Source organism: Phytophthora cinnamomi, assembly GCF_018691715.1.
Source record: "Phytophthora cinnamomi strain GKB4 chromosome Unknown Contig53, whole genome shotgun sequence".
NCBI classification, from domain to species: domain Eukaryota; phylum Oomycota; class Peronosporomycetes; order Peronosporales; family Peronosporaceae; genus Phytophthora; species Phytophthora cinnamomi.
Window position 1 is genome coordinate 2,037,086 of NW_027150986.1, and position 27,612 is coordinate 2,064,697.

A 27,612-nucleotide genomic window follows, 5' to 3' on the forward strand; every position below is an offset into this window, starting at 1 on the left:
CTCCACCTTAGTCAGCCACACAGGCATTGGTACATCAACAGTGACTATCGGAGATCCCAGCGGAAACGGCTCACCAGCACAGCTGAGCAATGCAGTGATTTCATTTGCTGCATTCGTTTGAACGCCACTGATACCTGGAAAACATCGTGAAAGGGCTTTCCAAAGTTTAGCATCTCCCGGCACCCGTGCTAAGGCCAATGCCGTAACCAGTTCTGCATCTGAAAGGAAATAAAACCGAGCGAAACTCGATCGTTTGTTTTCAAAGCCCACTCGAACACCCCCTTTCACTGATTCCAGAAGTACCTGGCACCGATTCAAGTCTGATATCAGCGCTGATGACGGGGAATGCTGAGCTGTATCCAAGTCTCTCACCATCATCGCCCGTGGGAAATACGCTTTACATGCTGGCTGGTGGAGAATCGTGGAATGGATCGATCGGTAAAGTTGGGCTGCTTCAGCAAAGAACTGAGTCTCTTTGGATTCTTCCTCAACAATACCCGCCGCAAAAAGCGGTGTCAGTTTGCGCCATAATTGCTCGATTAGTTGGAGCATCTCAACAGTTTGCCCTGTGTCAGATGCAAACGATTGCCACAATGCAATATCTTCTATGAACGGCCCGGCATGAGCCATACATGATAGCGTTTGCAGCCGCAGAAGGTGATCTTCTATTAGAGATACGATATGTTCAGCACGTATTTTATCCAGAACAACGTTCCACGCGTCGGACTCTACGTCAGCTGTGGCCATGAAAGGAGCAAGCACTGCTCCCGAAGAAAAAGGATGCTTGGATGGCACGAGCTCAAAACTCGCTGCGTCCCATTCGTCTCCTATCTCATTCAGAGCTCGTTCTATTTGATGCTCTTGCGTTGCATTGCTGCTGATATCAACTATCTCGTTGACCATTTCAAATGCTCCATTTTCGAGTAACTTCAGCAACGTGATAGCCTCGTCGGCAATGAAATCAAGTCCAATCAGCGCAGACACCGCTTTCATGTGTCGCTCCTTCATCGCTGGATTTTGAATTGCCACAATCAGCCGGACATTCTCCCTAAAGTCTGTCATTTGTTTTCGTACTGTTTCAGCTGTGATTGCAGCTGCGGCGGAATTCAATAGAAGCACGCTTGATACGTTTGAAACGATCATGAGCATTTGTTGTAGTGTCTGCAGACCTTCCTTCCCCGGTAGCTCAAATATGTTCCCGCGTAACCACCGTGAGTTCATCTCGCGGAACTCTCTAACTGTTTTCCACAGTTGCTCGTACGGCGCCATTTCTTCGGCGATATCATCGAGCTTGCTAAAATCAGTAGGTTTCCATTGCAATTTCTTCTCTTCCTTGACAATCGTCTCCATAGCCTGCCGGAAGATATACATGTTATCCTTCATCTTCGCGAGCTGGACAACATACGTAGCTGCGTGTCGTAGATCTCCCTTCTTTGAAAACCCTCGAACTTCCCCTTCGAATTCATCAATCTCTGCCTGAAATCGTGATCGTTTTGCGATAAACATGGCTTCTATTCTGGCACGCTCATTTACAAGCAGTGTTTCGGCTTCTTTGAGTATTTTTTCAATATGGCTTCTCCATTTCACAGTCTTCGCTGTTGATGCCAGTAAATCTACAGAGAGTCGAAATCCTGTCGATGCAGCATCATTGTCATGGCTCGGATCGCCGGTGGGTGCGTCCAGCGGGGTATCAATCGAAATGCTGCCAACGTGCATGCTCTCCCGCTCAAATAGCAAGAACCGAAGACGCTGCTTGATGACGTTGCCTTTTTCTTGAAGTTCTTGCAGCTTTGACGTCTTGAGCGAATGTACAAATGCCTCGGAATCAACTAGCTCGTATAAGTCCAATGGTTTCTTTGCTAACCGAGCAGCTATTTCCTTGTATTGCTGCCGTAGTTCAGAATTCATTCGACCAGTTCGGAGCTCAAAGGCTTGAAGCAAACGAATTGTCCATTGGGCCAGTTCTGAGTGCAGCTTTGCATTCACGTGCCGGCAGTCGACGGAAAAAAGACCCAAATGTTGAGAATGCCTATTATCGATTGCAAGCTGCATCGCGGTGGTCTGCACTCGTTCCATTTCTGCGCGATAACTTTCCAGTTCGCCATTTTCCTCCAGATGAAAGCAGTCAACCGAGCTCACGTAGCGGTGTGTTATCGCAAAGACGTCGTAGTCGGTCTGTAGCTTTCGCAAATGCAATAAGTTCTGTTCGATGATTGCCCGAATTCTAATCGTTGCCACCACGATGTCATCTTCTTGTGAAGCTACATTCCACAAGAATGGCGACGACGAATTAGGCAGTACCAGCGGCTCATCAAACTGCGTCTCTATCCGACCAAGATTGTAAAACAATTTGGGTATGTTGTGGAGAACATTCAGCAGTCGGCTCGGGATATCCACCAAAGGATCTCGGAACTGTCAACGATGCGGCAGAGTGGTTAGAAACATAATGCTCAAACGGACGAATAACGATTAGTTTCACTGGTAACGCAACTTACTTGAATTTGGCCGTCCTGTAAAGTCAAAGTAGTAAGCAAGCCCGAATACACTGGTCGTTCTCGGAGTTGCGAACTGGGCTCGCTGTCTTGGCTCTCTCCTGTCATTCCTCCAAATAGTTCGAAAAAACTGACGTAAGCCTGGATAGACTTCATGATAAGTGAGCGAATCTGAAGTGACATGACCGCAGCTACCGTATCGAAAAGGTGCCGCAAGCGAAAGTTGACTGCTGCTTCAGACGTGTGAATTGAAAATGTCTCTGCTTGGATAGCACTCTCGAACATTAATTTCGCTTTCGTGTACCAATTTTCCATGATGAACGTTTTCACTTTGGCGGAATAGGCAAGTTGGGCTCTTTCGAACTCTAGGATATCCATTGGCTGAATGGCATCACTGAGACCCGGAGGACTTGGTAGATCGACGAGGGAAATTGAAGTGTGTAAATCGTGCCACATATACCGTAGAGCACGGACTTGCGCGTTCGATAGAACCAGCAGTGACATCAGCTTCGCATGAACACGCTTTCGGCGAACAGACTTGCCGTACGTTCCCTCCGATCGTGAACAAACGTTGCGTTTAGTGTGCGGTCCAGTCGTGATCTTTAACCGCTTGGAAATACCGATACATGCACTTCGGTTTGTTCTTGCAACCAGCATTTTTAAGTCCTCTAGACAGCCATTGGGGCCGCCGCTACTGCCCCATTTCCACTTCGACGGGAGAAGGGCGTGAGCAGGTACTCCTTGTGGGATACCAAGTCGCTCGCAAGACGTTGCGCGCATGAGCAAATAGTTTAGAATTGCTTTCTTGGCGCTCGCGTAATAGTTGTCGACAAACTCTTGGTGAGCAACTTCCATCACTCTCTCAATATGCTCACTCGATGGGCCCATGATGTACTTTACGGCGGAAGACACAACTCTCGTCTCCAAATCTTTTGGTATTGGCGCGAGATAACAATGATCGATGAGCTTGTTATCCGATAAGTAATCAAAATATCGTTGTTCTGATGTAGAATCCAAAGCTTTTCTTCGCTTTGACTGTGAAGGTTTGGTGACTGGTTTCTCAACGAACACCAATCCTCCCGTAAGCTGGGCCGGATGTCCAAAGTGGGACGCAGACTTCTCCGTCATTAAAAACGCCGCACTCTCGGTGAAATTGGATCCAATTCGATTCGACGGGAGTAAACAAGACAAATTCTGGTCAGGCTCAACACAGAGTGTTCGGCTCAGTCGATCAAAGAGTTGCTGAATCCGATTCTCTTCTGTCTGTTTTTGCACTCTTACGTCGTCTCCAACGTCTCTGTCTTCGGGCAGGGCTTGTGCTGGAGACGCCGGCATACTGATACGGCTTGTCAAAGGGCTAGATGACCGTTGATATCGCTTTTGCAGTTGCGTTGAGCGAGGAGATGACTTGTTCTCTAACGCGATTGATCCCAAAGATGGTGGTGGTGGTCGTGGATTTGGTGGTCCAAATGAAAAGTTTGGGACTTCCTTTGAACGGTCTAGAACAGGATTTAACTGGATCGATGGAGAAAAATTCGATCCTGACAGAAAAGAATACCTGCCAGAACACACATGAATGATAACTATTCCCCAAAACATAGTGCACAGAAGATGGGCTTACTTTGGTTTTGGTGTTAGAACGGATTTAAGGGCGGCTTGTGCGCGCAAGTTTCGCTTGACAACGCTTTCTCCTGTCCGGAGCTCATATTCAAAACTGGGAACAGAACGCTGGAACACAGTCATATTTAAAAAGAAAACGTATCGAATAGTTATCCCGTGTACCAACGTACCGAATCGCGCGGAAGGAGATAACGGTGGATAACTCGATCTGTGCATACAATGACTCCGACACCAATATTCAGCTCCACCTGGTCGAACAAAACTTACCACAAGTGAGATATCAAGCAAGCAACAGCCCGTGCCGATACCCTGAACGTACGTTGTTGCATCGACTCATAGCGTTTCCCAACTTGTGGATCACAACCGTCAACCACTCTTGAGCACGAGCTGCGTCGACTGAGCTCCCACAACAGGAAGCCATCTCCATGAAACTAAACGCAAACACTTCACCTAGACGGACTAAACTAGCGGCTCTGTTACGACCACCAGTGGTTCCTGCTAAATCGGACCCAGACGTAGTTGTAGGTAGAGCTGCAGCAAATGCAGGGTCAGGTACTTCTGAGTCAACCTGGAGGGAGAATTTGCTGAGGAACTGCTTGTCGGGCTCTGCAAAGCGCAATATTGTCGACATGCCACGAAGTCGTAAGCCACGTGCCCGATGGTAGCAGTTCAACTCCGCACTCACCAAATAGCGCGATCCGAATCCCCAAAGGCTGAACTCGCAGATAGAACGTTCCGAAACCGGGGATTGAAGCTGGCATTTCCATTGCAAGCTAAACAAGTACCATCACATTGAACGCATCATACATCAGTCAAAGACGTCGAAGAACTTGTGGGGTCCGTGTTACGACGCACCTGGGTCTTCACCCAGTCGCACAAAAACTTCCACACAAGCGAGCACTCGTTTGTAGTCATGGGAACTGACATCATGAGCGACTGCGGGGTCTTCGGTGACAAACTCGACATCTGCAAACTGCGCGGCGATACCAAATGTGCAGCTTCGCGAGGAGGATTCACCGGTGGGAGCGACCCCACGGCGCCAACACTCGCATCCCCCTGCGAAGCGCCACGGATGTCGGAACTTCCTGGCGTACGTTCGTGGCGCGAGAAACCTCGCGGAGACAATGCCGCGAATATCGCCGACTCGCGCACAACTTCGTTGTTCGGGGATTCCATCGCATCTATCGACACAGGAAGAAACACACCAACACCGTCTAGAGGTCGAGTGACCCTTCAATGTATTTTCGCGGAGCGCTTTGCAGGTATCTTTGTCTGTCGTTACATAAGGTATCCTTCGGTCTGTGCGAGTGCATGCGCCGAGCGCTTGGCGTCGTTGAACAGGTCGTTGGTCTCCTCGATGTCGTCCACCGACACCTCGGAGCGGCCCTGCGTCTCTGCGAGGATCCGGGAGGGCGTCAGCAGCTGGACGCTGTACCGCAGCGACGTCTGGGAGCCGATCTCGCCCAGGCGCACGGTGGCGTCGTCCACGAGCTTGATACTTTCTGCCTCAGCACGGATCTTGATGATCTGCACCATTTCCTCCACGGAGTACGGCATCGTGCGGATGATAAGCATACGATCCAGCAGATCAAGCGGCACGCCGTGAGGAGACGACACGTCGGTGCCGCGGATTTGGCAGACACCGCGGTTGGTAGCGAACACGACAATAGGCGCCAGGGTCGACTCCAGCGCGCGGTTCAGATACGTGAAACACTCGATATCCAGCATGTGAACCTACCGCATCACGCGAGAACAGCACGCCCTCAGTTAGTAAACACGCCCCTCACTCCCACTGCCTGCAGCATTGTCACCATACCTCGTCGACGAAAAGCACGCCGGGCACGAGCTCCGCGACTCCTTGGTCGATGTATCTGTTGACGACCTTGTTGATCTCAGTTCGGAGCTTCTCCGTGATCTCCGTCTTCTTGGGCTTCATCATCTGCCCCATCATGGACATGATGTCCTGCCCGCCTTGCGGTCGCGCGTTGGCGATGTCCAGGTCGTGCAGCGTCACGTCCTGGATCAGCTCCTTCTTCTTGTGCACGTCGCCCTTGGGAATGGGCACGTACTCCTCCGCCTCCAGGTCGTACTCGGTGGCGTAGGCGTCGGAGCGGCCGACGCGCTTGACGCTGCCGTTGTTGGCTTCGATGTAGATGACGTCGCCCACCGACACCTTCTCCTTCTGCAGCGACTCGTAGATGCTGGGGTCGAGCCGCAGCTGCTTGGAGCCCTTGGTGGTCTTGAGCCCCACGATGACGTGGGAGATGGTCTTGCCGTAGCCGCCCAGGGGGTTCTCCGTCTCCTCGGGGGTCATCTCCGTCACCTCTCCCTCGTACACCTCCTTGCTCTCCTTGATGCGCAGGCCGATGGCGCGGCGGAAGTTCTCCATCAGGATCTCCGTCTTCTTGACCTCGGACGAGTACACCTCGGACCCCACCATGGGGCAGAACGGCACCTTGGGCCCCAGCTCCTGCGAGATGCCCAGCGCCAGCGCCGTCTTGCCCGTGCCGGGCGCTCCGGCGAGCAGCAGCGCGCGGCCCGCCATCTTCTTGGACTTGATGAGCTCCACGACGATGCCCGCGGCCTCGCGCGCCTTCTCCTGCCCCACGAGGCCCGAGCCAATGGGCAGCGCCGAGCCGTCCGACTCCAGGCCGAGGCCCTTCACGTGCGTGTGCACCGCGATGCGCTGCGACTTGGCCGTGGACTGCACCTCCTCGATCTTCATGCTGCCGTCTTCTGCGCGATGGTTCGGATCCACCAAAGTGTAGACCACTGGCAGTGTATACTTAGCGAAGAAGATTGTGTTTTGGTAAAGTATCTTCTTCTTCTTCAATGGGTGGATGGGGTTTTATGAATATCCCACCCTGGGTGGAACTAATGGGTTATTCCCAATTTGAAAAAAAAAAAACATCTCGCAACCCTGCCAACCACCGAGATGCTGCGCCCGTTGTTCGGCGGCGCGCTGAGCTGCGAGATCCCCGAGGGCTTCGCGGACGTGAGCACGTTCCGCCAGGTGCCCGACAACCAGGAGGTGTTCGCCAACGCGGCCACCGACCAGTGCGTCATCGTGGAGCTGCTGCAGTTCGAGGAGAGCGTCGAGGACGCGCACAGCGCCAGGTACTTCTTCAACGAGATCGCGCAGTCCAACGGCTGCGGGCCCGACGAGGTCTCGGTGCTGCTCGAGGAGGCGGCGGACGCCAAGACCGCGCCCGCGGCCATCGACGCCCCGCACCGTACGCGGCTCATCGTGGGCGACCAGCGCGTGGCCAAGTTCAAGGAGGGCGACCACGCCAAGAACGTGGTGCGCGTGTACCTGGGCAACATCCGCCTGCCCGGCGTGACCACGGACGTGGTGCTGTCGGTGTCGGCGCCTATGCGCATCAACCCCGCCAGCAGCAGCCGCGACGCGTTCCAGTTCGAGGACAACTCGGAGGTGGCTGCCGCCATATTTAAGCAGGCGCTGCAGTCCTTCACCGTCCTGGACTGGTCGCTGTTCCAGTGACATACTGCATAGGTAGGAGGACCACGCTGCGGCGCGATGCGTCGTAGTCGTCGTCGGCAGTGTAGCATCTACACTGTAGAAGTGTCTGTAGCTGGATGCTCTTTCTCGAGAATGAAATGTTGTTGTTGCTACGATGACACCTTGCGCGTTGGTTTCTGTTCTGGCAAAGGGAGAGGAGGAAATCGGCGTCATGTCGTGTTTTGATTCATTTTATAGTATAGGGCTTACTTCACTGCGTTTACGGACTCTTGGGGTGCTGGCAGCCGTTGCCACCGGCGATGGCAAGGCACGAGGTGGTCGGGAAGATGCTCAACAAGCTTGTCGACAAGGTCCAGGTGAGAGCAAATAGCAAATACGCCACTGTGACGACGCCCATGAAGTAGCTGGAGCCACCCAGTTGCTTCATGGCCCGCGTTTGCTCCTTCTGCCGGGGCAGCATGCCCAGGAACGCCAGCGAGCACAAGTTGGCTGACCACATAATGATCACTGTCACGGTCATGTCGGATCTGACCCCGTCAGTGTCGTTCTGGATCCGCTCCGTGGTCAAGTTGAACATACTGTTCACGTTGCGGGTGATGGCGGTGGCGAATGGAATCGATAGGTTATAAACCGTCGTGAGCAGGCCGTACATGGCTCCTTCGTGTCCCTCAGTAGCAAGTTCGACGATGATGAAAGAACTGACGATGAAAATCACACCCAGAGGAATCTGCTCGAGAATCGGGATTCCAAGCCAGAAGTACGGCGAGCGGACAATATCCCAGATCGTCAACAGCTTGCAGAAGGCATCCAGCGATACATACGAAATCATGGTCACCGCTGCGGTGCGCCGCCAGTCCCAATTGCGTCCGTAATTGCCTGCGAACCAAATCGACGTAGCGTAGACACTGGTCGATAAGAGCCCTCCGATCTTCTCAGCGATAGGTGAGACGTTCGCCCAGTTTCTCTGGATCGGGTTCTTGGACACGTACGTAAATGCCGCGAAGATGCCGGAGAAGAACTGGTAGGCAATGTACTGGTAGACGGCGCGTGTCTTGATGACGTCCCAGAGCGTGTGCATGTAGTGGTTAAAGTTCATACCTCCGAAGGTATTCTTCTCTTCGTAGAGGAAAAACCAAGAGATCGGTACAATCGGCGCAAGTACAATAGTTACGATCAACATGAGCATCGGGAACGTCAGCGCGAAGTCGAAGTCGCCGCCGTATTCCGCGCCGTTGAAACAAAAGCCCAGCATGACGTAGGCCATCATGGTGAACACCCATCGAGTCGTGTAGATCACGGTCTGGGTCTTGCCTCGCACTTCGAAAGGTTCTCGCTGTGCCAATTCCACCACCAGGCCATCGGCGCACACGTCCGATAGTAGATACCCGAACGCGCACCCCATCATCGGGATGATGTAGATGCTGCCGTCGTTGGCTGCATTGTAGTTAATCGTGGCGATGATCTCGGGCGTGTAGTCCTCGGGCTTAACGTCACGGTAATCCGGGTTCGTGAAATAGGGCTCGCCTTGGGGCGTAAACGACAGTATCAAGAGCATGACCAGCGCGACAACCCAACCACCGATAATGTATGGTCGACGGCGGTATCCCCAGATTGGGAAGCAGTCAGACAAGATGCCGTAGAACACCTTGAAACTCCATGGCATCTGCACGAGCACGAAGGCCGTAGTGGTCTGCGACCCGGGTAAGTTGAGGTAATTCTGGAGGAAGGGGTAAATGACGTTGGGCAGCAATCCGTCGATGAATCCAACGGCGGCGTACTGCGCAACGAGTCCAAAGTACTTTCGCGAGAATAGCTCCGGTGCACTTCCGCTTCGTAGCGCGCCACCTTCGACGTAGTCGTCGTACACGTAGCGCATTTTCTGGTCCTCCATTACTATGGGGAACGGAGATTCATCTGTCGGTGAATCTGTGATCATCCAAGAGTCTGAATCCTCCTCGTTATAGAGCTCGATCGGAACCTGCTGTGCTGTCAACGTGTCCGTCCGGGTCGCCTTCATCGCGCGAGACCTGTAAGCTGAAAGCTAGCTAAAGCTACGTGGGTACCACGTGAGGCTAGTCGACGGTGCGGGGTGCCTCTCCTACAACGTAAATTGGATAATGCAACCAGGGCGTGGTAAGGTGCAGTAGCTGGGCTGCTGGCCAACGAAGCTTGGATAGGCCCACATCCAATGCATTAGAGATGCACAACAGACGAACAAGCAGCCACCGTCGCCCATGCCATGGCAATAGTTTCACATCCCATGGGTAGCCCCATGGGCAAAATGGGGCAAAGGCGTCCTTCTCTGTTGGCGTACTCTTTGAACGCGTAGGAAGCTACAAATCGAGCAAGCAGCCGCGATGCGGGCGACGGGCACCATCTGCCGCAGCAGCGTTCCGCTCTCGCAGTGTCGAGACGTTCCTGCGAGGATAACTCCTTGACTTTAGCGGAGACCTTGACCCACTCGAGTGATGGCCAACGATTCAGCACGAAGGGAAGCACTACAAATCGTGGTTGTATCCCGCATACACGATCGCTCAAGCAACAGCGGTCTGGCGATCGTGTCGCGCCGACCAAGCTTTTGTCCAAGCCGGTTCGCGTCGCCCTAAGCAATTGCCGCTTGCCGTATTTGTGCTGTTGCCGGCGGTCGGCGAATGCTGGTGGTTGCAGGCTGCGTAATTGAAAACCGTACATGGTACCTCAAGTATTAGAAGCGCAAAGCTCGTTCTTCTTCCCCAGTCACATAGTCTAGGGGTATCAGCCTGCGTTGGGGGCTTTTCACGTCATTATGTGTACGTAGCCGATTGTGGGCGGTTCAATTTTCGATACTGTACGTCATTGCTTTTGAAATGCGAGTGTTCTGCGTTCTGCTCGCAGAACTCATTGCACGCTATCTTCGCCTCCAACGGCTGGAGTCCAACCTCGCTATTGTGCTTTTAAAAAGAGAATCAAAAACATTTTCTATGCGCAAAATTGCCCGATAACACCTTCCGCCTAAAGTTCATACGGAACACATGCTGCTGCGCACTGCGGTCCAAGACGCTCGTCTGATGGGTGGGGCACACTAAAATCAACGACGTGCTGTTCGTCCGCTTGCCAACCACCTCGGGACTCGTTGCACACGTGTCGTGTGCAACGAGTCCGCGTTGACCTGCTTGCTGAGCAGGTGCAGGGTTGCAAGGGGCAACCATTTGCACCGGCAGCAGCTCGATACGTCGAAATGAGTTGGCCAAAAGCTGAAGACGCGGGCAACCCTGGCAACGACACTGTCGTCGACAGGTGGCTGGTCACATCAACTCGCTGACCTCCCTCTACCAGACGGAATGAAGTGGTAGTACCAGCTGAAGCAGGAGCTCATGAAAGCACAGTAAAATAGAGCGCCAATGCAGGCCAGCTGGATGCGTAACTAAAAAATTGTGGTCCTAGCTGCTGCTACATGTAATTTCAATCACGACAGTCGAGCTGCGGCAGCTGAAGACGGCCAGTCCCGTCGACATCCTTGCCAAAATACCATGTGCACTATCAGCTCGCGCTCTGGGACTGTCTTTCGCAGACATTCGCTGCGATACATTTAGATCGGTCTTGCTCGCCTATTTACTGAAGTGCACTTCTGTCGTGTGTGCCGAACCTGCTGTTTTGTCCTCTGCTCAAGAGAAACTTTGACTGCAGTGTCTAGGCACCCACCCACACGTACTGCACATCTACAGGAAAAACGGTCCGGCTTATGCATACAGCTTCACGTCTTCCCTTACTGTACAGGTGTATTTCCCGCTGAGTCCAAGTTGCGGTATCAACTATCAATGCTATCAGTCTGTCTGCCGGCCGAGGTCAGCGCTGATCATGTCACGCACTGTGTAGTTCCCAATTTGCGGTCGCCAGCGCATGAGCTCGTCGGGCAGGTCCACAGAGATCGAGATGCCACTACCAGAGCAGGTTGAGCTATACAATCCCGACACCGCAGCGATGCTAGGAGATTCGCGATGCAGCATGTCCCCTATTGAAGCGCCACATGACTACGGAAAGTTGCGCTACGTGTACGACGACTACATCGAAGGCGGTGCGCTCCGAAGCGGAGGAGCTCCGAAACTCTTTTCACGGCAGTACATTGGACTGATCGCGCAGTACGCTGCTGTTGGATTCATCGATGGATTGCTGCCCAACGTCATTTACCCCTTCCTGCAGAACTACCTCAACATTCCAGGATCACAAACCACCACGGCCTCCGTGCTTGTGCAGCTGCCTTGGAGTTTCAAGGTCTTCTACGGCATCGTCTCCGACTGCTTCCCCATTCGCGGTTATCGACGTAGGCCGTACATGGTCATGGGCTGGATCCTTACGTTGGTGATGCTCATGACCATGGTGCTTACGCCCGAGGGCCAGCCATACTTTACCGACCCGGCATACCGCGACGTGAAGCCAGAGGACTATACACCTGAGATTATAGCCACGATTAACTATGATGCGGCGAACCAGGGAAGCAAGTACATTGTTCCGATGATGGCGTGCGTCTTCGGTTATCTGATGGCCGACGTGTGTGCTGATGCCATCGTCGTCGAGCTGGCGCAACGCGAACCGCTCGAACTTCGAGGAAGGACCCAGACAGTGATTTACACGACGCGGTACTTGTTCAACATCATCGCGCTCATTCTCGTTGCCTTTTGCTTTAACGGTGAAGACTATGGTGGCGATTTCGACTTCTCACTGTCGTACCCGATGCTCATGTTAATCGTTGGCATCACGCTCGTGCCGATGGTCCCGGTAACGTGGCTTTTCATCTACGAAGAGCAGCGTCCAGACTACCACAAGAATTTCAAGCACTACATGTGCGAGCTCTGGGATATCGTGCAGACACGAGCCGTGTATCAGTACATCGCCTACCAGTTCTTCTCGGGCATTTTTGCAATGTTTACGTACGTGTCCAGCTACCCGATCCAAACCAACTGGGCCAACGTGTCGCCACTGGAAGAGAAAATTGCCGGATTCTGCACTACAGGAATGTTTGCCATCGCAGTCTGGTTCGCGGGTAACTACGGTCGCGACTGGGACTGGCGACGCACAGCAGCGGTGACCACGATCTGCAACGTTACGCTTGACGCTGTCTGTAAGCTGCTGACAATTTGGGATGTTGTGCGCTCGCCGTTCTTTTGGCTCGGAATCCCCATTCTTGAGCAAATTCCTCAAGGAATTATCTACATCGTGGGCTCGTTCATTATTGTGGAGCTCTCCACTGAAGGACACGAGGGCGCCATGTACGGTCTTCTGACGACGGTCTACAATCTCGCGACGCCGTTTGCAGCAGCAATTACTCGCAATGTTGACGGGCGGTACGATCTCTCGACGGAGCGGATCCAGAACGACAGCTACGGCGTGAGGCACGACGTGACCATTACGGTACTCATCATGTGGGCGGCCAACTTGTTCTCGCTCGCGTTCCTGGTCATGCTCCCTCGCCAAAAGGAGCAAACCCAGGTCATGAAGCGGCTCGGCGGCTCTAGCTACCTGATGGGTGTTGTTACGGTGGTGTATCTCACCTTCTCTCTCATTTGGTCCGTCATGACCAACATCATGAGCATCTTTGATGCCACCGCGTGCTTAGTCATCGCCGGCGGCGACGGCTGCCACGATTAGATTGATAAAGGATAGCAGTGAAGTCTAGCTACCAAAACTAAGTAATATCTACGGTCTCCGGCAGGAGAGTTGCACGAGCGGCAAGTTCACAGTTTTCGTATAAACTTCTTCAATTCATATGAGCAATCATAGATTCTTACAAACTACTCACTAATGAGTACTTACACAAGTCGAGTACTTAACCAGGTAGAAGCGCGTTTCAAGAGGCGAGACGGAAATCCGATCCAGCTGCACCATCCTTCCCCCTTCATCGCAGAGCAATGGCGGCCCCCCTTGCCGCTAGAGATCGCAGTCCGCTGCTTCGCTACGGCTCCGGAAGAGGTTCAGATCTGGGGTCGAGGTGCTTCTTACAAGGTTTCGTTGTGCGCTGACGATGTCGTTGCGAACGCGTTGCTGTTCCTTGTCCAGCTGAAGAGGATGAATTGCCAACTCGCTCGCGACAGTTCGCCATCCCTGACCAGCGAAGCGGGTTTTCGCGACTCCGCTTGCGAACGCTGTTCTATGCTATGAATGGTATCACGCTGCTTGTGCTGCTTTCGCTGTGCGTTTCAATGCACAACACGATATCGCGGCTGGAAACGCAGGCCGTCCGGAGCGTGTACGGAACAATTTTGCAGAGCTGCAGTGATCAACAGGGTTTTGGCTAATTGCTGTCGCTTGGGTATTATGATGCGTCAGAGAGGCGGTGAGAGATGTCCGTCAGGATGATGAGGAAGTCAATGAGGAATTTAGTGCCAGGGCTACGCGCTACATCTCGAAGGATGGTTTGCTACCGATGGCATTGCTGCCGTCCAAGTTTGCAGTGGACTACGTCACTCCGCGCCAGGACCAAGCTTACCGTGGCACGTGCTGGGACTTCGCGACGATTGGATTCCTGGAGCAGTCATACCGGGCGCACGGTGTTCGCAAAGGATGGCTCAAGCCAGACGAATATGTCGCGTTTTCCGAGCAGGTGCGGTGAACAGTGTGGAACAAGGCTCATGCAGATTTTTTCGTTTAACGTGTTTTGTGGTGTATTTTCAGGCATACGGAGTAGAGATTCTCAAGCTGTGCACAGGTGATGCGGACTCACAGCAGCAAAAGGATTGCCGCGTAGCGGGAGATGAGGTGTGTGTTCTTCCTGGCTTTAGCTGCGACTATGGGAGAGTTAACAGGAATTTGTATAGATGTGGATGAACTCGACGGAGGGTGGCGAAGTCCCTGAGCTCTACTATCTGCAGAATGGACTCAAAGAGTCCATATTCCCGCAGTCGGTATGCAAGTACTACACGGATGGTGGTAACGATACACTTTGTCCCGGTCTCGATGCTGCGCAAGCCGCTGGCAACCCACTCAAGTTTGAACTATCGGTATGCTACTCACCAGGGGGTTGAGAGGCTACGAGGCTAACTTCGATGTTGATTCTGTGTTGTTGGTGGTCACCTAGAGCATGACGACAAAGTACGAGGACATGTCGGTGAGGGAGCACCTCGTCCGCAAGAACCAGGCGATGCCTCTCTCCACCCCGATTGCGATGGTCACGCATTATTACCCGTGCATTGGTGAGTTCACTAATGACCGCCACTGCCAGCCCGAGACATGCACACTGTGCCCAGGGGATATGGCCACAACTACGTGCTGCATCCCTCTGAAGGGAGGCCGGAACCGAAACATGGAAGGAGAGTTCTTCAGCCACCGCGGCATGTCAATTGAAGGCGGTCACGCTATGGTGGGTTTTTGTTTACCGTACAACTGAAATTGTGCTTCACACAGCTTTGTTGATCCTCCTTCGCATGTGCAATAGCTTCTCGTCGGCTACAATGATGCCTTTTTGACCCGTGAAGGCTTCACAGGTGGGCTTATCGTCAAAAACTCTTGGGCTGATGGACCCACCCAAGGCAGCCACTCGCTCGCGTACTGGATGCAGGAGGTTTCCGACTGGGAAGAACGCTCTGTGTGTCCTAACAGCTACAAGTACGTGCTTGACTTGAAGGTTCTGTTGATGTCAGCTCGGGCTAACTCACACCTTCGATACTGCTTAGTCCGTTCAATTGGTACCATTGTGGAAATGAAGGTATTTCGTCCAAGAACCAAGGAAACGAAACCCACGAGTACAACGAAGGAGTGGAGGACTGCCTCTCCGAGGAGACAAAGTTGTTTGCAGACGTCAACATTCAGCCACTCCACCTGAAGTGTAAGGACCCGGAATTGTGTCGCACAGACGGCGACTTTACCTACTTCGTCCGCAACACGACGGACTGGGGCGACCGCATGACCGTCATGTGCTTGTGGGAGTACTCGGCGGAGCTTCACCTAGCGCGCGAGATCTGCCTCCCACCCATGCTGGAAGTATACATCGCTCTCACACTGGCACCGGTTGAAGAGGAGGTGACGGAGAACGACACTGACCAGTGTGGGTTCTACTTCATCCCGTACGTCGCTCTTCGCCAGTGGATCGCGCAGTTCCAGGGCTTCTTCGTCAATAGTTTCGACATCCAGTGGGACCCGCAATCGTACGCTGCCAACAAGGACCTGCATCCGAATCTGGACTACTCGCTGCTTGAGGCATCCACCAAGAAGCAGAACCACAGCGAGTTTTTGGGTCCGTTTCCGTACGCTAAGGTCGTTCAGCGTTTCCAGTAGATGGCTGCGAGGAATTCGCCCCGTAGATTGAGCATACAAGCTTCAACGTGTGAATCAATCCTGACGATTTTGCCACATAATTTGCCTGGAATCCGGTTGTGGTTTATGTGTGGTCCTAAAGCTGCCACTGCGCAAACGCACATGCGCATTCGCGAGCACTGTCACTGCCTTCACTCTGGCTTTCGATGGCGATCGACGAGATCTCACTTTGGTAGCGCCAAGAGCGGTCGACCATCTGAACGCTTGGACCGACTCGAGGTGGCATCCCGCTCCCAGAGTAAACGAGTTGCATGAAATCCGAATGCTGAGCGCTCTATCCGATACTCTGAGGGCCTTCATAAAGCTGGAATGTCTTGCCTGGTAGATGACAAGCGATGAGTGTGAGCAATAATGCATGTCAGTTGTTTAGCGGGTTTACTTTAATGGTTCAAAAGTGCGAACGAAGACGTAGGTTGGATGGCACGGCGTGCGAACGAGCTTTCTTGCTCAGACATGCCGCCACTGAAAACAGTGCGCTGCGTTGTCAAGTGAGCAGGGTATATACCAGCGAGACACGCACCCATGCTTGCAGTCCAAGCCGGACACGCCGTACAGTTCGCAAGCGGTACATTTCTTGGTCCAAGAGGGTTCGACGCACCACCGTCCACCTGGATCGTTCAGAATTTGTGGTAAATACTCGCAGTCTCCGCGTGCAGAGAGCCAAGACGTGGGTGCCAGCGCGGTCTCTCCGAGCAAGACCGGAAGGTGGTTGCAAATCTGCTCCGCACACTATGGAACGGTCAACACACTGCGCTTGAAGTCGCTCGCGCCAACGCAAACAAGCGGGCGGGAACGAGCCGCTTGCGACTCGGCGCCGGCGTCGCCGCCACCACCACCACAAGCCCATTCGTTCGTATACACCAGCGGAGTCTTTGCAACCAATCGCGGCGGGTCGCTTTGGACCGGAGCAGCGATCAAATCAGAAAAGTGCCTGCACCGCACAAGCCGCCTACAAAGCTGCACCAGCGGACGCCATGAACATCGTGTTCGTGTGCACCAGCAACACGTGCCGCTCGCCGGTGTCGGAGCTCTTTGCCGTCGAGTACCTCCGCCGCAAGCTCAACATGTCGCGCGAGCAGCAGGAAGAGAAGGGCATCGTCATCCGGTCCGCGGCGTAAGTGTGCAGCGCTGCTGTTGGCTGACCTGCAGCTGCATGCATTGCACACCCGGTGTATGTTCCTGAGGACGAGGCACTAACTACCCCTGTGGTTTGTGCGGTTGTGCTGCAGTCTGACGGACGTGTTCGACCGCGAGGGATCCCCGGCGTCCAAGCACGCGGTGGACGTGATGAAGAAGTACCAGCTGGATCTGTCCAAGCACCGCTCGCAGCTTCTGACGGAGCAAATGTGCATGGAGGCTGACTACGTCGTGTGCGTGGCGAGCGGCATGGTGTTCAAGGTGACGGAGAAGTTCCCACAGATCAAAGAGCGGGACAACGTGCTGGCCGTCTTCACGCGAGACGTGCCCGACCCGTGGCACATGTCCTACGACACGTACATGGAGAACATTGCGCAGAACGAGGAGATGACACGCGACTTCCTCGATAAGCACATCACGTGGTGAAAACCAGAGGAAAGTGTATCGACCGCCGCCGTACTGACAGTCAATCATTGCCGTAGCGCGCATAATTATACAATAATTGCTGCCACCTAGTCGTCGTACAGCGGCAGGTAGAGACCAAATCCAGGGCTTCCTTGTACGAACGGAGCTGCTGACTGTCGGACGAGTGGTCCGCAGCCTTCATTACATATATGTACCTCCACGGTCCACTCGACTTGGACGTCAATTTTCTGCGGATGGAGGCACCACAGGCGGCTGTAGCACAACGTTTGCATAGCGAGAGATTCAACAGCAGTGACTATCGCAGAGCGGCAACCTGTGCCCCTAGCCTTGCTTGAACATGTATGTACTGCAAGTTGCAGCGGTGTCCGCCTCAGCCGCAAGCGTCCCTCGTCAATATTCCGCTGCCCGAGAGCAGGGTCGTCACACAGCTGCACGATGCAACGCTTGAGCGCACGTTGGACATGTGAATCACATGTCCAACTGCCTTCACGTTGTGAAGGCGGTACACACCAGTGGTGTGACACCAGCGCGCACACACCGTTCTGATTACACGACGGCGGGCCCGCACTGCGGGCCGCGCTGCTGGTCTTGCTGTCACGCGCTGCTGGTCGGCGAGGCTGTTGAGGTTTGGCGGCACGACCTCGCGCTGGGTGGCAGGGCTCGATTGAAGAACTTCTTCAGAAGAAGGCGGGGCGGAATCGACGAGTGAGGCGGGCGGCGGGCAGTAGGCAGCGCAACGTCTTGAAGCTGCCTGTCATCGCCCTCAGTGCGTTGACGCACAGACAGCCCGCGAGGCCAGCAGGATGTGATCGTGCGGGCACTTGCAGATACTGTAGCTGGCAGACAACAGGCTGATCCCGCCGTTTCACCACGATGTGCGTCGTCAGCGTGGTGCAACTCACAACCGGCCTTGCTCAACAGAGCGGCACCGGCCGTGCTGCCCGCGTCGAGGAGTGGACGCAGGAAATGAGGTGGTCTGCGGCGGAGACCGTCATGTCCGCACGTTGTGGTGCTTGGACTCGCCGCGCTAACCACTTGGCCTCAGTATGGACATGTCGCACTTCGTTGGATACGCCCGATACCACTGTGATGACACTGCAACTTACGGTAAGCTTACAACAGGGCGGCATAACGGACGCTGGCAACGGGCCTTGCTCGGCTTGGCGCGACCTGCTTGTTGCTGCTGCGCCGAGCAGTGCCTTCGATTCGAGGCCGAGCGCGCTGAAGAGGTGCAGGCCCCCGCAGCAAACGTATCTTGTCGCATCGTTCGTACATACGCGCTGTCCGCAAGTGGCTCCACTTGCCGCGGGTCCTCGCCTCGTGAGCTCCAGCCGCCGTGGGTTTGCGACCCGTCTTCCAGCGTTGCTGCTGCTGCGTCGCCGCAGCTGGTCTCTGCTTTCTCGGAAGGCTGGTGCTCCGCGACAAGAGCGCTCTCGGCTGCGGCCCTGGACAACATCAACAGAGGAGAAGCTTTCACCAATAGCGCCGTGACCCTTTAATCAATGCTCAGCTCTCGTTTGACACCGCCGGCGTCAGCGCTGTAGCCTGCACGTTGCAGGCAGGGCAACACCCGCAGCAGCGTTTACTGCGTGCACTATCGCCGCCACTTGCCGGCATCCTTGGCGCGAACGCACGACGCCGCCGTCCATAGTCGAGCCCCGTCGGTCTCCATCTGTCTAGCGCTGCTCGCTCGTGCGGCGTCCACGTGGATTTGGGCTTTCAGCCTCTGAGCTGGCGCCTTTTCGCGCGGCATACTGAGATCAAGAGGGATTGGTGCAGAGACGCTGCGACAAATCGCGCCCGCATAGAAGAGGAGCGGCAGGGAGGATCGAGTGAGAGCTGGGAACCAGTTTCCGGCCGGTCTCGCAGCGCAGCCAAACGCACAGCGCGCGCTGCCATACTTGAATCGTCCCCGCGGCCAGCAAGAAGAGGAGAACAGGCGCGCCCAGCCCGCCCGTACCTCCCCGCCTTGCTACACTCACCCACAGCTACAGCCAGCCTCGCTCCAGCTCGACACCATGGTGGGCTTCCTGCGCAAGAAAAAGTCGGACCGCGCGGTGCTCTCGGGCGACACGGTGCTGGACCGCAAGGGCAAGGTGGACGGCGCCAGCCTGCTGGACGGCGACGGAGAGCCCACGGAGAGCTCGCTGTACGACATGAACGCCAAGCGTGCCGGCCACAACAACCAGCGCAACTCGGACGAGGAGAACCGCCCCAATCCCATGAACAACAGCAACAACGCCGGCTACCCGCCGGTCATGGCCACGGGCATGTACCCGCCGCAGCACTCGGCCTACGGCCAGCAGCAGCAGCCGGGCGCCTTCGGCTACGGCAACAACCAGCCCCAGCAGCAGCAGTACGGCCAGCCCCAGCAACAATACGGCCAGCCACAGCAGCAGTACGGTCAGCCCCAGCAGCAGTATGGCCAGCCTCAGCAGCAATACGGTCAACAGCAGCAGTACGGTCAACAACAGCAGTACGGACAGCCGCAGCAGCAGTACGGCCAGCAGCAGCAGCAGCAGCAGCAGGGCTACGGCCAGCAGCAATACCCGCCCACGACACTGGGCGGCCAGTACCAGTACCCAGTTCGATACGGCCAGACGCCGCCCCCCATGCCTGCAGCGGCGCCCAAGCGTTCACGGTTCCGCATCCCCGGCATGGGCAAGAAGAACTAAATCGACTGGACGCGTGACTTGATGAGAGCTTTCGTCGCACGCGCACTCGCTGAGATTGAGACTAGCGGGCAGACGATGATCAAGTATTGTGGTCTCTCTCCGGACGAGTGGAGCCTCGTGGTGTATTCTGTTGCGTGCGCGGGGAGGGAGACCGGTTCCGCCCGCGCTAGGACCGCGTTGCGTTAGCTTCCGACTAGTCTAGCTGTAGCCTAACCTTCCTCTTCCTTTCATTGCTAAATAAATTAAGGACTTCGAATGTCATTTCTTCTTGGTGATGCTGCTGCTACGCACTCTGCGCTCTCGGTGCCGATGCTGCCATCTTGGCAGTGGATTGAGCGTCAACGTCATTGTCGCGTCGCGGTTCAAGTGGATGCACTGGCTTTCCGTTGTTGGTGTTGGTCACGGAAAGGCGAGGCGTTTGCCATCAACACGAGGCTATCACTTTGCTGAAAGAGCTCAGCGCCAGAAACTACCGCTACACACTGGAACGATGAGAGGTACATACAGGCACGTTGTCTATTGAAAATCGCCTCGGCGGACGGTTGCCTCGTACCCTTCAAAACGGTCCGGCAACGGGCGAGTTAGTGAATGTTCTGGAAGAGGCGAATGGAGCCGTCGGCGCCGCCTGTCACGACCCACGGCTACGGAATCAACACCAAAAAGCACGAGTTAGTAAGGTAGCCCCCGAAACGGCTGCAGGCTTCACACCATGGAAACGTACCAGGACAGGGTGGAAAGCCAGCGCCATGACGCCAAGCCCGCCAGAGACCTCGTGGCCGCGCAGGATCTTCAGCGGCACGATCAGCGGGTTCTTCATCAGGTCCCTGTTCAAAACGTTCATCACATCGTTAGTCGACCTGCCTCGTCTCAGTTAAGCCATTTTGGATACGTACGAGTAGACCATGGCGTGGAAGATGTGAATGGTGCCGTCGTCCGAGGCAGAGGCCATGAGCGGGTACTTGGCGTGGTAGGACACGTCGCGCACAGCCTTCTCATGGTACTTGAGCGTCTTGAACGGCCTCGAAGACAGATCCAAGTCGAACCAGCACAACCGCCGGTCGTAACTACCCACGAGCAGGTGGTCACCGTTCGGGTGCACGGCCATACTGGAGATCCACTTGACGCCGGAGGAGAGCTTCTTCACGATCGACTGCTTCACTAGGTTGTACACGCGCACGTGGCGCTGCGTGGCGTGGAAGAAGAACGGCTTGGACGGGTGGAACAGCACACACTGCACCTGGCCCACGCTCTTCTGGAACGGGTTCTGAGTCTTGCGCTTCGAGATCTGGTGGATCAGCACCGCACCCGAGCCGGCACCGGGGGCAACCGTCGAGAGGTAGTCACCCTTGTAGTGCCACGCGACGTCCTTCACGTCGCTCGTGTGGTGTAGCACAACGCGAATGCCAGTGCCCACACGACGCTCAAGCCACGGCCGCTCCGCAGCCTTCTTCGACTTGTGCTTGTCCTTCGTGCCGCTGTAGAACCGCCACGTCACCGGCACCTTCTTCTTGAGCGCATCGGCCTCCACAGCGGCTTCGTCCTCGTCCACGACCTGAACGTCGCCTTCAGTGCTATCATCGGACGTCTTAATGCTGTCGTCGGCATCACCCACGAGAGCATTGGTAAGTTCCGTCTGATCCGCGCTACCCGTTCCGGTAGCGATGATGAAAACCTTCTTAGCAGCCGCAACGGCAAGCAACTGGTGGTCCTTGTTTGGGTTCCACGACAGCTTGTGCACCACAGCACCAACGTTGTACACCTGCAGGCAACGTGCAGTCTCCAGCTCCCAAATACGAACGGTAAAGTCATCCGAGCCCGATGCCACGTACTGGCCATACGGGTCAACAGCCAGCGAGCGAATACGACCGGTGTGGCCATTGAAGACAAGTGCTAATGTGTTCGGGAACGGGCGGAGGTCCTGGGGCTTCGGGAGCTCCGGCACGAGCGACTCGGGGTCAATGTTAAGCTTGCGCTTGTTAACACGAGGAGCCAAATACAGATCCAGGCAGCGCTCAAAGCGTTCACGCACGAAGCCGCCGTAGCCACACACCTCACGCAGCGACTTGAACTTCTTCGGGATGAAGTTCGTCTCACGGTCCTCCGGCTCGGCTTCCTCCCAAGCACGACGTTCCTCCTTGGTAAACAAATACTCATCCGGAGGGTTGTACGATTCAATGTGACCAGGGAGGGGCATCTTCGGTGCCTGCACGTGTGCAGGTCCCTTACGAGTTTGGGCTTGATCATCATCGAACCACATCTGGTAGACCTCAGGCTTCTTCTCCGGCTCCTGGTCGAGTTTGATGCGACCTTCCTTGATGCCCTTCATGATCTTCATCACCTTCATGCGCTCCCACTTCGAAGGCAAGAATCGGCTCTTGGGCTCAACGTCGTTGCCCATCGAGTGAATAATCGTGTTCGACGAGTAAACGTCCACGTAGTCCGGGTACGCTTCAAACTCCGGGTGTGCAAAAGCACCCGCCTGCATACGGCGAATGATCTCCATATCGCGGTCCGAAACAACGATCTTGCGGTCATTGTAAGCATCGTACACAGTACGGCTGGCAGTTGAAAGTAATAAGTATCTAGTGAGTTTCGAGGCCAAATACAACCAATCTTCACAAAACAAACTTACTCGTAGTTCGGGTCATCCTTCGCCGCAATGGCGTCATCGATGCCGTCGCCATTGTTGGACTTCATGATCTTCTTGCCGTCCACATTGTAACCAATGTGGTCGTAGTCTTCGTACCAGCGGAGCGGCACGTTGCCGATGGTGTTGATGTTTTCCTATCGTTGCAAACAAAACGCCACACTAATTAGCCCACTGCATCGCAACCGAAACATGCAGCTACCATTGGCCAGCCTACCTCGTCGTCAGACGACAAGTCGTCCACGTGCAGCTGCGACGCCACCGACAGCGATCCGTCCTCGCGCATCTTCTGCACCTCCTTCTCTCGGTCCACAGTGAAGCGACGTGTCTTCTTCTCCAGCTCCGTGAGCTCGGCATCCTCCTCCTCCTCCTCGTCGCCACTGTCGTCATCCGACGACGATCCCTGGTCCTCGAACTCGTCCTCCTCGTCGTCGGCGTCGTCACTGTCCTCCGTCTCACTGCCCTCCTCCTCATCATCGTCCGCATCTTCTTCTTCTTCCTCCTCCTCTTCTTCGCTCTCCTCCTTCACAGACTGCTTGACAACCTTCACGGGCTTCTTGTTGGCCGCCTTCGCAGGCGCCTGCACCTGCACCTGCTGCTTGTTCAGCTTCTTCTGGGCCACTCCCGCCGTCTTCTTGCTGCCTTTGGCGCCGCCATTGGCACTGGGCATGGACGCCTTCAGCGGCGCCGCTGTCTTCTTCCCGCGAGCCATCGTCTGTCGGTCTCGCGCTACTGGCAATGAGCACGTTGATGCTCTACCTGACTGCTGGTGTGCTCGCAACCAGCAAAACTGAGTGTACCATCTAAATGGTACAGTTGAACCTAGCCCGCGGGCTCGAGCTCCCGCGGGACGGGGCAATGGTCCCGCGGGTTCTTGAGCCCTCCCTCCCTAGAGCCTCCACACAACACCGCAACGCCCACTTGAAGAGAGAAGGCTCGCGCCCGGGCCCGCCGCTCTCTCTCGCTGTATCTCGGCTCGTAGCGCTGCTCGCCGGGCCGCCCCAGCCTCGCCGTGTTCCCCACCGTCTCCTCTACCCGAGGGGCTGTTAATCGCGAGCGTCGGCGCCCTCAGAAGCGAGCAATCGTTCGCCGCCCGCAGCGTCCAAGTCCGCGCCCATCACCGCGCAGATCGGCATAACGCGCCCAGTTCCGAGCGCTGGTCGACTCCCAGCGCCACAACGAGACGCCGCCGCCGTAGCCGACCGCGTGTGATCTCGTGGAGCGCCATGAAGGCCCCGCGCGCCAGCTGCGAGGGCTACCTCACCTTCCGCACCAGTCCGTCGTCGCCTCCGCCCATGCTGCGGCGCTACTGCTTCCTCGTGGGCACCTCCTTCCACTACTACAGGTACGAGATGCCTCGATGCAACGCTATTGCGCCGGTGAATGGGCGTCTAACCCTCTTGCTTTGTGTGTGTGGACAGCACGCAGGAAGACGCGTATCACATGTTGCGCCTCAAGGGCGAGGTGGACGTCTTGGGCGTGCAGGAGTGGGACGGCAAAGGCAACATGCACATCTACCAGCACGGGTTTCTCTTCGCCACGACGCAGAACAAGGTCTTCTACGCCTACGCCGACACGGCCATGGACAAGGAGAAGTGGATCCGAGCCATCCAGACTGCGGTGGAGACCACCGTGCCGCGACTGGCCGCGGCCCTCTTCCAGCACGCGACGCTGGATGTGTCGATCTCCCCTGTCAGCACGGTGGCAGTGCCGTCGACCGAGACGGATGTGACGTGCAAGTGCCCGGACTGCACGAGGTTGGCAGCGGAAGCTGCTGCTGCGGGACAACCCGCACCGACGGCGGCAGCGCTGCTGTACAAGTGCAACAGTTGTGATGGATTGTTTTGCGATAAGTTTACGACGTACAAGGTGCCGCTCCCACAGAGATCGCACTTTTACGCCAAGCGCGTGTGCGACCGTTGCTATGAGGCGCAGAATTACATCAACTACTTGCGGGCTATGGTGGAGAGACTGAAGGCGGGCATTTGTCTGTACCCGAAGCAGCTGAACCCTGAAGCTCCGATCGAGCTCATCATGCCCAAGCGCCCGCTGCAGACTGAGTCTGCAAAGATTGCTATTGACTTGCTGAAGGCCAAAGTAATTACTGCGGAGGAGTGTGAGGAGATTTTGCTAAAAGATCGACGATTTTATGATCACACCATGGACCATCCAGAGATTCCTCTGGACCTGAAGATTCTCGGTATACACCGCGAGTTCCGTGCGCGAAGCTTCAGTGTTTATCGCGCCGTGATTTTGCTGCACCGTCACTTGGACAGTGACCCGCTGCTCTTTAAGCCTATTGTGGAGAAGCTGCTACACTTTTCGTACACACGTATCAACCAGGTGGAGTTCTACTGGCCGCAGATTGTCCACGCATACCTGTCGATTCCGAACTTTGACTTCGAAAAGATCTTTTGGCTCGACGAGCTCATCTTGTCGGTGTGTTCACGCTCCATTCATCTTGCGCTCCTACTTCGATGGCAGCTGCAAGGCGCACTAGAAGACTCGTTTGATCCAAGAAAGCCTAAGGAAATGCAGGATAAGTACGCGCGTGTGGTTCGGTTGATGGTGGAGATTGAACGTGAGGTAGCAGGTGTAGACCGTGCTACAGTGCTCAGTCGGGATCCTCAGCAAGAAACATCGCAGGTCCACAAAAGCAACTTGCCGATGCCTACTGACGACCAGTTACAGGTAATTGTAAAGCTGACCGAGGAGATTGCGAGTCACCGTCGCCAAGCGCACAGCAGTGCTGCTGCTAGTGGCTCCCCTACGCGTTTAGATTCATACTCGCCACTTTCGCCCCCCATGGCGAGGAACGGGGCAGATCGCAGTTCGTTAGATGCCGATGTAGACAGCCGATTCCGTGATTTCTCGCGCTTCCAGCAACACCTGCTTACACCGAAGGAAGACCTTGATTCGATGTTGATTTCGCATCCGACTGGCGATGACTACGAACACGACGAGCGATTGTCAATTCTGGTGGAGGAAGATACTGATAACCAGCCAACTAGCATCTTCAGCGAATCTATGCGGCGCATGAGTCAGACCGACAAGTCCCTGCTGGCGAAGCACTTCGCTGATGAATGTAATTTCGTCGAGCAAATCACGGATATTGCTGAAGCGCTTCGTTTCGTGCCGTCCATCCAGGATCGAAAGGCGCAGTTGCCGTCGTACCTGGAAAAATTACATCTTCCGCCCATGGCGTATGTGCCGCTCGTAAAAGCCACGGATCCTTTTGAGCGTATTGTGCGGATACCAACGAAGGAAGGCACAGCGTTCTCAACGAAGGCGCGCGTCCCTATTTTGCTTATCTTTGAAGTGATTCGTGGCAACCCTTTCGACGATGATCAACAACGAGACACGTCACTTCCAGAGTCACCACGATCTCCTTCAAGACGGAACCTAAATGGCAATGGTGCACTCGAGTCAGCTGAAGTGAACTACGTCGAGGATGATGAAATTGGCGAGCTCATTGGCCACCAGGCTAGTGAAGCGTTTGCCGGTGATGCTGAAGATGCGGAGGAAATTCATGCCGAACCTCCTATTGTCCCTGCTCCTGTTGCTCCTGAGCCGTATCAAACTCCAGTCGCGGCTCCTCGGCGAGCCCCAGTTCCCGAGACGCCAATTGATGTTCCCGACATTGTTTCCACACCCTCAACTGCGCCGCCAGTGCTGACTGAGAGTGCAGTGGACGGTGCCGTGACGGCCGACGGCGCGCCTTCAGCTCACTTGGAGATGGACTTGGCGACAGGCAACCTGACAGCAGAGGCGATGGAGCGCGAGAAAGCACGTCGTAGGGATTTCGAGGCGGCTTTTGGTGAATCTTGGAGCTCGAAGCGAGCACGATTGATGGCAGCGTCACCGTACGGTCACCTTCCCGGGTGGGACATTGTGTCGATGATTGGCAAGAGTAATGACGATCTTCGTCAAGAAGTGTTCACACTACAGTTGATTCAGAAATTTGTTGAAATCTTCAAGGGTGCCAATCTGCCCATGTGGGTAAAGAGGTACCGCATTATTGCTACGAGCTCGTCCACGGGGCTCATCGAGACGCTGATCAACGCCATTTCGCTAGACGGATTGAAGAAGCGTGACGGCTACGTTTCGCTGCTTCATCACTTTGAGAAGTCGTATGGGCCGCCTGACTCGCACCGATTCAAGGAAGCGCGGCGGAAGTTCATCCAGTCCATGGCAGGTTACTCTCTTGTGTGCTACTTCCTTCAGATCAAGGATCGGCATAACGGTAACATCATGCTGGACAACGAAGGCCACATTATCCACATCGACTATGGCTTTTTGCTTGGCATTGCTCCGGGTGGAATGCTGAGCATCGAGACAGCTCCATTCAAGCTGACGGCCGAGATGGTGGAGACGATGGGCGGCCAGGACTCTGAGGGCTTTAAGGAGTATGTTACGCTCTGTACGCGAGGGTTCCTTGCATGCCAACAGCACTGCGACGAAATCTGTGATCTCGTGGATGTCATGTCACGCCAGTCACCGTACCCCTGTTTCTTGGGCATCGATGCTGACTATATTTTATTGCGCCTGCGCGCACGCTTCAAGCTGACGTTGTCCAAGCAAGAGACCGTGGCGCACGTATTGTCGCTCATCCGCAAGAGCAAGAGCAACTACAGCACGCGCCAATACGACAACTTCCAGCGCATGACGAACGGCATTCTCCCGTAGAAGGTTTCAGGATCCTGTCGCAACAAGAGAATAAACGCGTAAGCCCTAAATGTCCTAGAACAGAGAGTATAAGGTACGCGCATTTTGAAGCGCGTAGCGTTTTGATAGGTAGTGTATAGGTCAATATCGTAAAAGGAGTGCTTGTTGGCGGGGCCACGCGCG

The 27,612-nt window shown here is 55.1% G+C and overlaps 10 protein-coding genes across 10 annotated transcripts; 6 read left to right on the forward strand and 4 right to left on the reverse strand.

The window, feature by feature from the left end:
* Window positions 1-2,372: 2,372 nt before the first annotated feature.
* Window positions 2,373-5,078, reverse strand: IUM83_00574 (Dynein heavy chain; the record flags this gene model as incomplete). The annotated part of the gene is made up of 8 exons (XM_067924355.1): window positions 2,373-2,412; window positions 2,496-2,510; window positions 4,039-4,050; window positions 4,114-4,220; window positions 4,283-4,360; window positions 4,432-4,718; window positions 4,798-4,885; window positions 4,968-5,078. The coding sequence occupies 8 exons, from the start codon at window positions 5,076-5,078 to the stop codon at window positions 2,373-2,375; spliced, it is 738 nt and encodes a 245-aa protein (XP_067788479.1).
* Window positions 5,079-5,390: 312 nt separating this feature from the next.
* IUM83_00575 (RuvB-like 1) lies at window positions 5,391-6,837 on the reverse strand (the record flags this gene model as incomplete). Its single annotated transcript, XM_067924356.1, has 2 exons — window positions 5,391-5,846; window positions 5,929-6,837. 2 exons carry the CDS (start codon window positions 6,835-6,837, stop codon window positions 5,391-5,393), a joined length of 1,365 nt encoding a protein of 454 aa, XP_067788480.1.
* A 210-nt stretch (window positions 6,838-7,047) lies between these two features.
* IUM83_00576 (ran guanine nucleotide release factor) lies at window positions 7,048-7,614 on the forward strand (the record flags this gene model as incomplete). Its single annotated transcript, XM_067924357.1, has 1 exon — window positions 7,048-7,614. The coding sequence occupies one exon, from the start codon at window positions 7,048-7,050 to the stop codon at window positions 7,612-7,614; it is 567 nt and encodes a 188-aa protein (XP_067788890.1).
* A 238-nt stretch (window positions 7,615-7,852) lies between these two features.
* On the reverse strand, window positions 7,853-9,610 carry IUM83_00577 (putative transmembrane protein; the record flags this gene model as incomplete). The annotated part of the gene is made up of 1 exon (XM_067924358.1): window positions 7,853-9,610. One exon carries the CDS (start codon window positions 9,608-9,610, stop codon window positions 7,853-7,855), a length of 1,758 nt encoding a protein of 585 aa, XP_067788478.1.
* A 1,862-nt stretch (window positions 9,611-11,472) lies between these two features.
* Window positions 11,473-13,218, forward strand: IUM83_00578 (putative transmembrane protein; the record flags this gene model as incomplete). Its single annotated transcript, XM_067924359.1, has 1 exon — window positions 11,473-13,218. One exon carries the CDS (start codon window positions 11,473-11,475, stop codon window positions 13,216-13,218), a length of 1,746 nt encoding a protein of 581 aa, XP_067788472.1.
* A 260-nt stretch (window positions 13,219-13,478) lies between these two features.
* Window positions 13,479-15,840, forward strand: IUM83_00579 (uncharacterized protein; the record flags this gene model as incomplete). Its single annotated transcript, XM_067924360.1, has 8 exons — window positions 13,479-13,539; window positions 13,627-13,816; window positions 13,897-14,170; window positions 14,242-14,325; window positions 14,385-14,567; window positions 14,645-14,926; window positions 15,002-15,171; window positions 15,240-15,840. The coding sequence occupies 8 exons, from the start codon at window positions 13,479-13,481 to the stop codon at window positions 15,838-15,840; spliced, it is 1,845 nt and encodes a 614-aa protein (XP_067788473.1).
* Window positions 15,841-16,853: 1,013 nt separating this feature from the next.
* On the forward strand, window positions 16,854-17,442 carry IUM83_00580 (low molecular weight protein arginine phosphatase; the record flags this gene model as incomplete). The annotated part of the gene is made up of 2 exons (XM_067924361.1): window positions 16,854-16,993; window positions 17,109-17,442. 2 exons carry the CDS (start codon window positions 16,854-16,856, stop codon window positions 17,440-17,442), a joined length of 474 nt encoding a protein of 157 aa, XP_067788841.1.
* Window positions 17,443-19,460: 2,018 nt separating this feature from the next.
* IUM83_00581 (Ubiquitin/40S ribosomal protein S27a fusion) lies at window positions 19,461-20,117 on the forward strand (the record flags this gene model as incomplete). Its single annotated transcript, XM_067924362.1, has 1 exon — window positions 19,461-20,117. One exon carries the CDS (start codon window positions 19,461-19,463, stop codon window positions 20,115-20,117), a length of 657 nt encoding a protein of 218 aa, XP_067789243.1.
* A 581-nt stretch (window positions 20,118-20,698) lies between these two features.
* On the reverse strand, window positions 20,699-23,476 carry IUM83_00582 (ribosome biogenesis protein bop1-like; the record flags this gene model as incomplete). The annotated part of the gene is made up of 5 exons (XM_067924363.1): window positions 20,699-20,758; window positions 20,839-20,941; window positions 21,011-22,675; window positions 22,750-22,901; window positions 22,982-23,476. The coding sequence occupies 5 exons, from the start codon at window positions 23,474-23,476 to the stop codon at window positions 20,699-20,701; spliced, it is 2,475 nt and encodes an 824-aa protein (XP_067788896.1).
* Window positions 23,477-23,990: 514 nt separating this feature from the next.
* On the forward strand, window positions 23,991-27,450 carry IUM83_00583 (Phosphatidyl inositol kinase (PIK-G1); the record flags this gene model as incomplete). The annotated part of the gene is made up of 2 exons (XM_067924364.1): window positions 23,991-24,109; window positions 24,186-27,450. The coding sequence occupies 2 exons, from the start codon at window positions 23,991-23,993 to the stop codon at window positions 27,448-27,450; spliced, it is 3,384 nt and encodes a 1,127-aa protein (XP_067789242.1).
* Window positions 27,451-27,612: the final 162 nt, after the last annotated feature.